General features: G+C 53.7%; 1 protein-coding gene across 1 annotated transcript; it reads right to left on the minus strand.

Annotated features, from left to right (window-relative positions):
- Positions 1 to 3,767: 3,767 nt before the first annotated feature.
- Positions 3,768 to 8,823, minus strand: PSMD4 (proteasome 26S subunit, non-ATPase 4). The gene is made up of 10 exons (XM_032234416.1): positions 8,666 to 8,823; positions 7,854 to 7,994; positions 6,871 to 6,985; positions 6,305 to 6,391; positions 5,977 to 6,045; positions 5,629 to 5,844; positions 5,253 to 5,361; positions 4,614 to 4,745; positions 4,412 to 4,479; positions 3,768 to 4,083 (listed from the first exon to the last, which is right to left on the minus strand). The coding sequence occupies exons 1-10, from the start codon at positions 8,689 to 8,691 to the stop codon at positions 3,916 to 3,918; spliced, it is 1,131 nt and encodes a 376-aa protein (XP_032090307.1). The 5' UTR covers positions 8,692 to 8,823; the 3' UTR covers positions 3,768 to 3,915.
- Between the last annotated feature and the right edge of the window lie 1,350 nt (positions 8,824 to 10,173).

Below are 10,173 nucleotides of genomic sequence, written 5' to 3' on the forward strand. Positions count from 1 at the left end.
CGTCTCCCCCTCCCCGAGGCCGGGCCCTGGACACCTTCCAAGGCCGCCGTGACGAGGCTCTTTTCCTCGGAGGGAGAGCAGCGGCCTTGCTTGGGCCCAGTTGGGGCGAGCGGCCAGCCCCGGAGCCTCCCTGTCAAAAGCGCCTTGTTTGCAATATCAGGTGGTGCAAACTGATATTGAACAAGACAGAGATGGGCCCTCCTGTCCAGCCGTCTTCTTGGCCCCTGAAACAAAGGCTGCCTTCTTCCTCTGCCTCTCTTCTCGTTTTCCTTGCAACCGGAGAGGTGAAATGGATGACTTCGTTTTTGGCTTTGGGGCTTCTCTCCTGCGCTGTTTTCAACCTCCCCTCTTCCTTTCCCCTTCACCTTTGAGAAATAAACACCTGAGTCGAAGGCAAGACGCTGACTTGAATCTTCCCTTTCTATTCGGCATGGATCTTGGCCAACGGTCAGCAAAGTAATACTTTTTGGAGTGTCGGGAGAGATAAAGCAATACCTCCAAAAAATTAACTTTGAATTGTGTAAAACTCGACTCTAGTAACTTTCTTCAGGAGAAAAAAAAAAGGGAGTGGGAGACAATATCCCACACCTCAGGCGGGGTATCTCTGCATTTTCTCTAATAAAGGGATTTTTCTTACCTGAGAGGAAAATACCTGTTTTCTAATCCTGCCTTCAAACTTGCTGTCAGGCGCAGAAGGATTTCTAGCTCAGAGGATGCCCAGCTGGGAAATTTATAGAGGCTCATTGTTCGTCTCGGCTGGGAGCCGGGTGGGTGAGGCTTTCACGAGTCAAACGGCTATAAAAGAGGCGGTGTGACCCTCTTCCTTATCATCGTGGGCTTCTACCTGGAGCCCATCCTACAGGACATGGCCAATGAAGAGAAGCACCCCGATTCCTGGCCAGGAGGGCTGCACCTGAAGAGCCCTCCTTATGTAAGTGGGCTTCAAGGCAGACGGACTGGGCGCTTGGGATCGTTGTCCTTGAGTTGTGTCTGTCTGTCTCTTTCTGAAACTTCTCAATTGGTTTGACAGTCTCTCCCCTCCGGTCTGGAGCTCACCAAGACCCCCGTGGCCTCGAACCACAAACTGGTGATCCTGACAGCGGGTGCCATCGCCGCTCTTTCCATCAGCGTCACTGGGATCCTCGTGGCGACGTTCCTGGGCCGGTCAGCTTGTGTCCAGGTACAGTAAGGGAGTGGACTGACCATCTCTGAATGGGGCTAATCGGGGGGCTCCATTAACAAGGGGCCAGAGCACAGAGCAGAAATGGCCAGGTGACAATTTCTGAGCTGGTCAGGTTAAAAGAGGGAGGTCACACCCAGTTAATAACATCTTTGAATTGAGGTAGGATTGTGCCCCGTGACACAGCTGGCATTTCCCTTGCTCCGCTGGAGAAGTCCGGATGGAAGGCCGCCTTGAACCCAAATCTGACGGTCTCCCCACTTTCTTCTTCCCCTTCCCCTGCCCGAAGAGGGGCGCCTTTGGCTACCCTGCCCAAGTCAACGTCCAAAATGAAGCATCCCTGCTCCTGGCTCTCGGCGAACTTGAAGAACAGGGACTCTCCCCCGGCATCACCTGCGATTTGAGAAACGTGAGTCACGGCATCTAGCCGGAGCTTCAAGGGGGTGACCTGGGGTGGTCTCTGCCTTTCCTCCCCCCGCCCCACCCACAAAGGGCCCTGGAATTCCTGAGGGTTTCCCCTTCACCATCTCCAAAGCAGGGAATTTAAAGCCCTCGTCAAGTTTCTTGAATTGCAAAACGTAAGAGCCAGGATAGTTTAATCTTAGTTAATCTTTACGCCGTTATGAACATAAAATGCTTTTGCATTTCACCCTTCTTTTAAAACGGCGATGTTTTAAATAGCAAAAATTTTGGTGGAAGGAAAAGCCGTCCTTGGTTTTTCCCTCCTCTCCTTTTGTAAATTTGCAGCTACAGAAATGGATTTCCTCCCCACCCAGAAGGCCCAGCAGATTTAATTGAACGGTGGCGGGTGGTGGGGATTTAATTGAACGGTGGTGGGTGTTGTTTGGATCCTGTTTTGCCCAGTGGGAGTAATGATCCCTCTAATGCAGTGTTTCTCAACCGTGGCAACTTGAAGATGTCCGGACTTCAACTCCCAGAATTCCCCAGCCAGCATTCGCTGGCTGGGGAATTCTGGGAATTGAATTCCGGACATCTTCAAGTTACCAAGGTTGAGAAACACTGCTATGATGTGTAGGAGAGGGGAAAAGAGGCGTTTACTTGAGATCTAGCAGGAGCAGAGATGACCCAGAGGGAAATGCCAACCTCTCGTCTTTGGGTTTTCTCCCCAGCGCCTGATGGTGTATCACGGCCAGCCGGAGGGGTGTCTCACCCGCAAAATGGACCCCTCTGAAGTACTGCCGTCCTGCCAGGAGCTGGAAACCTTCTTCCAAGCTGTCCTGGTAAATCTCCTCCGCTGCTTTGGGGCAAAGGGATGCTATTTATTCCCCTTGCAGAGAGCAGATGCTCTGGATACAACTCTTGCTTCTGGCTCTTTCTCCATCTGTTTCCCTCTTGCCCTTGGGAAGCAGAGAAATGGGGGGCAAAGGGGGGCGGAGAGGGATGATCCAAAGCCAACTTTGCTCGATTCTCTTGCAGAAAAATGTCACTCTGGGGATCACGACGGAGGTACAGATGATGGGGACGGGAGCCCTGGGGGCCCTGGTCACTTTGCTCTGTAGCAACAAGCCGACATACCTGGTTGCAAACTCAGCGTGTAAGTTGCGTGGATGGGTCGAGGTGGGCAAAACAGGTCTCCCTCTGCATCCCAGATTTAGGGAGATTGCAAGGCTGTTTCCTAACCATAACCCACCTTCCTTCCCTCATTCCAACAAAGCCGGATCTCTCTCTTCTTTTCCCCCCCCCCCCCCTCACCAGTGGCTTCTCAGAGAACCAGAACTCCTTAGGAAAGAGATCCCCGATTCCTTCCTGCTAAAACCTTCCCCTGCCATGAAAGAGGCCACAAGACGGTTACACGGCTGTGGAAGACAAGCCACAAGGCAGAGACCAACACCCCCCTGAAGCCTTTAAAAACCACTGAATTTGTAGCACTCAATAAAGAAAACGTGGAAGGATTTGGTCTGGATAATGGGATTCAGTTAAGAAAAACCCTCTGCGTTTCCAAAGTTCCCAACTCTTTTAAGAACAGGGGGGGGGGGGGGAAGAGAGGCCAGAAAAGTCTGTTCACGGCCACTGATCTTTAAAAGTGAAAACTAAAAACAACAGCCGGTGACTGTTGCAGCGGACTTAACGAAACTTAAAATCACAGGCAGGAGGGATTGTGATCTCCTCGGATGCAAATCCAGGCATCTTCCGAAGTTTGGCTACCGCAGCCTAACACGGCTCTCCTCCTGCAACCCACCACAGAGAGAGAGAAATACTTGCTGGTCTTAAGCGATGCAGTGTTTTATAATCGGCAATAATCATGGTTACAGGAGAGAGGGGCCGTTTCCATGTTTTGCTAGAATTCTCCTCTGGGAGCATCTAACAGACGAGGATCCAGAAATAAAAATTCCCTGGGGGAGAAATGGATCTGGATGGAGGTTTAGGAGCTGGGATTACACAGGGATGAAATGTCACTTTTTCATCTCTCTCCCTCCATCGCAGAGACAGAGGTTCACACACCCCCTCCCCTGGGGACACTTCAGGTGCTTTCTGCAAAGAAACAATACCAAATATGGAGAAAATTTAAGGGTTTTATTAACTGTTGAACCACAAGCAAAATGCGAAAAGGACACCCCCACCCCACCCCACCCCCGTGGACCCCACGTCCCTGCAGACAGACAAACCCAGAAAGATTATGGAAACCGAACGCTACCAGGCCGCACAACCTGGGAGGTGTGCGTGGACAGAAGGACGAGGAGGGATTCGGCTGCTCCCCAGCCCCCCCCCCCGGCTCATTTCTTCTCTTCCTCCTTTTTCTCCTTGCTTTCCTTGGAGGCCTGGGAGGCCAGGGACCCCATAGCGTTGCGGATGGCCTCGTTGTTGGGGTCCACCCCCGGCAGGTTCTCCAAAACGCTCTGCAGGAATTCGGGATCCTGCATGACATCATAGTCATCTTCTTCCTGAGGGAGGGAGGGAGGGAGGACGTCGCAGTGAGCCACGGCTGGGTTAATCTGGGATTAGGGAACAGACCACGATGGGAGCCCCCACCCCACCCCCTAAACCAGGTGTTCTGGGAAAGCTGGCCGGGCAGGAGAGGAGGCCCGGCCCAGGTACACGCTGTGCCCGAATTTCCCTCTTCTGCATCACTGACTTTTTATTTCAAAATGAAGAATTGCTTGGTGACTTTTCCCCAAACGGCACCGGGACCTGGGCCAGGGGGGACATCCTCATGACCCCCTTCAGCACTGCCCCCTTCAAGCCCAGCTCGGTCCCCCCCAAAACTCAAACCTTGGCGGGTTCTGACGTGTCCATATCAGCCGAGCTCTCCCCCTCCACCGACTCCCCTTGCCCAAATTCTAGAGAGAGAGAGAGAGAGAGAAAAGAGATTGGTGGCAAGGCCAGTGCACTGGTCACGCTTCTCCAGCCCCATTGCTGGGATTGCCCTGGCCTGTCACCCCTTCTCTCTCTCTCCCCCCCCCCACCTCCTCACCAGCTCCCTGAAGAGACATCTGCATAGCGTAGGCTATCTGCTCCTCTTCGGTCATGGTGCTGAGGTCAGGCAGGCCGGCTCGGCCAAAATCCTGCTGCCCAATGGTCATCTTCAACAGGGCATCGTCTGAATCTGAAACGAGAGAAAAGAGGTGAGCTCACTTTGTCAGGTGGTGGGGCTTCAAAACTGCACCCCCCGAGCAATTTCTCAGCTTTCCCAAGGGTCTGTTGGCATGCAAATGCTTGGAGTTGTTTTCCCCGCATTTTCAAAGATGGCTTTGAGACTAATTCCGTGTGGCATACAGCTAAAGACAGACGGTTTTTTTTAAAAAATTATTCAATTCAGAAAGTTAAAATACAAATTCCAAAACAATAATTAGAAGCAAAAAAAAATCAAACAAAAAAGGGGAAAAACATGAAAAAAATATGCATTAAATAGGACAAAAGACAAACACTCGCTCACACTTATCACCCCTTGGTTGATTTACGGATAAATATAATGCCACAACGTTAGTTTCTCCCGTTTTGAACACATGGCAGAGTTCAATCCTTGCTTGCTCAGGAAAGGAGGAAAACCAAGGGCCTCCAGAGAGAGGAAGCGTGCGCCCTCCCCGTCCCCAATGCCAAGCTCTTCTCTTACCATCCCCTCCCGTGGCAGGGATGCCGGCCTCGGCAGCAGAGGCAGCCGCCGCCCTGCGAGCCTCTTCCTCCTGCCGTTGGCGCTGTTCTTCCATTGACACTCGGAGGGCCTGGAGGGGCAGAGGAAACATCAGGAGCCCCTTCCCCAATGCCAGTTTGGGATCCATCTACGTAAGGAGGTGCCCAACTTTGGCAAAGTTTGTGGATTTCAACTCCCAGAATTCCCCAGCCTGGGGAATTCTGGGAGTTGAAGTCCAACAGGTCTTAAACGTTGCCAAAATTGGCCATCCAGACAATTCACATAAGTTAACTCATTCTGGGAATCGCAAACCAGCCGCCCGAGAGGTTGGAGAAAGCAGATTCCCAGAGCGCCTTACCAATGCCAGCTCTGGGTCGGCGCTGGGATCCACGCCGAACTCAAAGTCGCTCGCCCCCAGGCCCAGCATGGCTCCTCCTTCTCCGGCCAAGATGGGGGAGCTGATGAGGGCGTCGGCCAAGCTTGGCCCGGGAGGCACCGTCACCAGGTGGGAACCGGTGCCGTCTTTGCCGTTCAGGGTGTTGATGAAAGCGGTCAGCTTGTCCGTGTTGGCCTCCTGCAGAGCAGAGGAAGGAGGGAAGGAAAGAAGGAAGGAAGGAAGGAGGCGTTAGGGAGAGGCGATCGTCCCAAAGACTCGACTCGCAAAAAAAACCAACCTTGCGGGTGTGTCTCCCCTTCCCCACCTCACCTCTTCTCCGAAGTTGATGATGTCCACATTCACTTTCTCCTTCTTCAGCCGCTTGGCCAGTTTCACCAGCTGTAAACAAAGGAGGCATTTGGAGTGCCAGGGGGGGAATCACAGCTCTTCCATGGGGCAACCTGAACCAAGGCCAGGGGCTCCGTTTGGGAATACTACAGGCCCCCCTGAAGACTCCCAGCTACAGGGTGAGGAATGCTGGGACTTGTTAGCTCAGCAGTTTATTCCTGGGGTTTATCCTATTTAAACTCTCTCTCTCTCGGGACTGCGGCTTCTACGTTTTTAAGATGACGTATTCTGTCACTTTGGTGTCACTCACATCTTTCTCATTGTCTTCCACCGGGCTCCCAACGAAGGCAATGATGCGCATTTTGTGATTCTTCCCCTGGCGATGCTTCAGAGCCAGCTTTGGGGAGGAAGAAAGAGTGTTAGAGGAGGGGCTGTGGCCCACTTTCACTCCCCTCCCTCTTTCTGTCTTAACCCCTGATCTAAGTGGAGAGTTTGCAGAGGAAGGGATTACAAGAGAGTAAGTTATGCTGGCTGGGGAATTCTGGGAGTTGAAGTCCACAAGTCTTCAAGTGGCCACGTTTGAAGACCTCCGATCTTGGCAAATACTCACCAAGTTCAGAAAGGGGGGGCTGCCTAGAATTCCCCCTCCTGGCCCCCATCCTTCATTTACTGGATGATGCCACCCAGTTTGAAATGCTGCCCATATACTAAGCAGAGAACCGCCCCATAGCTCTCTGGAAGTTTGCTCAAAGCTTCTACACCTGAGCAGGCAGAGCTGAAGTTTCACAGATCCCAGCAGGCAGGGGGGGAGGATGGCTCAATCTAGGCAGAGGGAGAGACCTGGGGGTGGGGTGGGGGGGGGGAGAGGCGCCTTACATGAGCCACTCGGATGCCGGTGCAGAAGGTGATCCTCCCTCTGGGCTGCACCGAATGCAGCTTGGACAGGATGCGGCCGGTGTCCGGCGTCAGGGTGGTCAGCACCTCACAGTTGCTGCAACACAAACCGGCTAAAGGGTTAAAGAAAGCCTCCCTTCCAAAGCAGAACCCCCCCCCCCAGGGAGATCCCGGAAAGGCAAAGCCAAGCAGGAGGAAGGTCCCTCAGAGGTCATCCAGTCCACCCCCACCTTTCCAGTTGCAGGCCAGGTACCAAAAAAAAAAGCAGACCTGCTGGGGGAGGGGGAAATCTGGTGGAGACAAGGCAGGACGTTATAGAACCCCAGGGGGCTCAAAGGCCCTCCACTCCACCCCCAGAGGCCATCCAGTCCACCCCCTTTTCCAGTTGCCACACAAGACAGGCCAGGTTCAAAAGCCACCTCTCCACAAAGACTTGACAGGTAGGGGTGTGTGTGTGTGTGTGTCTGTCTGTGAAAGGCAAGCCAACCAGAGGAAGGGTCTGGGAGGTCATCCATTTCCCCCCCCCTTTTCCAGTTGCAGACCAGGTGCCAAAAAAGCAGACCCAGGGAAGGGAAGGCAGGGATCAAGGCAGGGGTCTCGAAGGCTCCACCCCCAGAGGCCATCCAGTCCACCCCCTTTTCCAGTTGCCACATAAGACAGGCCAGGTTCAAAACCCACCTCTCCAAAGACTTGACGGGTGGGTGGGTGGGTAGGTAGGTAGGTAGGTGTGTGTGTGTGTGTGTGTGTCTGTGAAAGGCAAGCCAACCAGAGGAAGGGCCAGGGAGGTCATCCAGTCCACCCCCCCTTTCCAGTTGCAGGCCAGGTACCAAAAAAGCAGACCCAGGGAAGGGAAGGGGGGGGCTCAAGGCATGATAGAAACCCCGGGGGGGGGGTTCCTCGAAGACTCCACCCCCAGAGGCCATCCAGCCCACCCCCCACCAGGGCGAGCGGGCGGAGGGACGCACTTGGCCAGCGTGATGAGCCCCACGTTGTTCTCGGGGTTGGAGCGGGTCTTGGAGTGGCAGACGATGTTGACGGCGTCCTGCTGCGCCTGCAGGCGGGTGGGCAGGAAGTCCCCGTTCCGCATGTACTCGCTGTTGTCCACGCTGGGGATTGGGGGGAGGGTGGGGGGGCAAAAAAAGGGGGGGCTTTAGGGAGGGCGCTTGGAGGGCTGTATCTCCCGACAGAGCCCCTCCCCATCCCCAAGGAAGCCCCTCCCCCCAAAGGAAGCCCCCCACCCCAGGAAGCCCCTCCCCCTCCTCAAGGAAGCCCCCCTCCCCAAGAAGCCCCCCCCAAGGAATCCCCCTCTCCCCAAAGGAAGCCCCTCCCCATCCCCAAGGAAGCCCCTCCCCCCAAAGGAAGCCCCTCCCCAAGAAGCCCCTCCCCCCAAAGGAAGCCCCCCCAAGGAATCCCCCTCCCCCCAAAGGAAGCCCCTCCCCCTCCCCAAGGAAGCCCCTCCCCCCAAAGGAAGCCCCTCCCCCTCCCCAAGGAAGCCCCTCCCCCAAAGGAAGCCCCTCCCCCTCCCCAAGGAATCCCCCTCCCCCCAAAGGAAGCCCCTCCCCCTCCCCAAGGAAGCCCCCTTCCTCCAAAGGAAGCCCCTCCCCTCCCCAAGGTAGCCCCTCCCCCAAAGGAAGCCCCTCCCCTCCCCAAGGAAGCCCCTCCCCCCTCCCCGGCGCCCCCAGACCCCGCCGTGACTCAGGGAAACCCGCTCCCGCCGCCTCCGGCCGCTCCCTCGCCTCCTCTCCCGCCTCCCCCCGGCCCCTGCCCCGCCGCTCACCAGACCATCGTGCTCTCCAGCACCATCGCGGCCCCTTCGCTCGCCCCACCGGCGCCCCCCGACTCCCGCTTCCTGGCTCTGCTACTCTCCGGCCGACCGGCCGCTGCCTCGTCCACCAATCAGCTTCGCTCTTCTTGGCAGGTTCAGGCGCGCGGGGCACGCCGGGAAGGGGGTAGTTCCCCGCGCCTGCGCGGCGGCTCTCCTGGGCGGGACGCGCAGGCGCGGACTTGACTTTGTGGGATTTTTTTTTCAAGGCGTGTGTTACATACAGAGCTTCAGTGTTTCCCAACCTTGGCCACTTGAAGATGTCCGGACTTCAACTCCCAGAATTCCCCAGCCAGCATTCGCTGGCTGGGGAATTCTGGGAGTTGAAGTCCGGACTTCAAGTAGCCAAGGTTGAGAAACACTGCATCAGAGCGTTGGCTTGTTTGATCCCATGTCCATATAAACGTTGCAATTACATAAATAAAAGAAAGAGGTTCCAACTTCACTAGCTGGCACCTCACCGACTAGAAAAGCGTTGGATAGTAGAGTATTAAGGCTATAAAACATAAGTAAACAATGTTAAAATCGCAGGAAAATTGGTCTCTCTTAATGCCATGAAGACTCCACTGGAAAGATGCCCCTTCTTTGCACTCTAGGGCTTGTTAAGAAAACGGGGATAGTGTTCACAAGTGTATAAGTTCAATGTTCTCCTAGGATTGTGCCTGCAAAGAGCCCGTCAAAATAAGGAATGATTCCCAGGAAGAATTCCTAGAATCCATCTGGTATTCCTTTGCATGTACCTTCTTTATTTAAAAACAAAAGAACAACACCAAGCTTAAAAGGTCTTATTTGTAAAAGCTGTTTGCACCAGAGTAAGAGATGCAGTGTGTAGAATAGGAAAAAAAAAATGGAAGAAAACTCTGGGAGTTAGTAGCCTTTAGATTGAACTGAATGTTTTAGTAGCCAGCCCTGGAGTAGTGAAGTTAAGATCTATAATTGTGTACGTTTATTCTGTTATCAAATAACAATGGAACACACTACAATAAATGTTTTTTTTTTAAAAGAAAGAAAAGATTGGCTACACATCTGAAAGGCGAACGTCTCTTTGGTGTACATCCAGTTAAGTTGGAAGTGTGACGCCTAACCTGCAGTTTCAATCCAAACTGTAGTGCCAGATTAAAAATGCCAAAAATGAAATAAAAAAAGGACGCCAATCCCAAATCAGTGGGACCAAAATAAATAGGCTCGAGTTAAAAAGAAGAAAACTAAATCATATACATACATACACGCATACTTTTAACGTACACTGAACATATATGCGTGTATTATGGAGGTACATGTTTATTTTTTGTAGGGGGGTGTTTATAATCCATGTGCCACTCTTCCTGCTGGCTGGGGCTGATGGGGGCAGGAGTTTAACTAGGCTGGAGGCCCGCCAGCATGGGGAGGGACTGGAGCCCAGGAAAGCCTGCTAAGGCATGGAAAGCATGGAAGGAGCTCGCCTCGAATCGACTGAACGACAA

This window comes from Thamnophis elegans, chromosome 17 (genome assembly GCF_009769535.1).
Source record: "Thamnophis elegans isolate rThaEle1 chromosome 17, rThaEle1.pri, whole genome shotgun sequence".
NCBI lineage: Eukaryota > Metazoa > Chordata > Lepidosauria > Squamata > Colubridae > Thamnophis > Thamnophis elegans.

Coding starts and splice junctions, on each gene's coding strand:
- PSMD4 (XM_032234416.1), bottom strand. CDS start 8,691: ATGGTGCTGGAGAGCACGATGGTCTG. Junction 6,986..7,853: donor GGGCTCATCACGCTGGCCAA/GTGCGTCCCTCC, acceptor TTTGTGTTGCAG/CAACTGTGAGGTGCTGACCA. Junction 5,362..5,628: donor CCGACCCAGAGCTGGCATTG/GTAAGGCGCTCT, acceptor CTGCCCCTCCAG/GCCCTCCGAGTGTCAATGGA.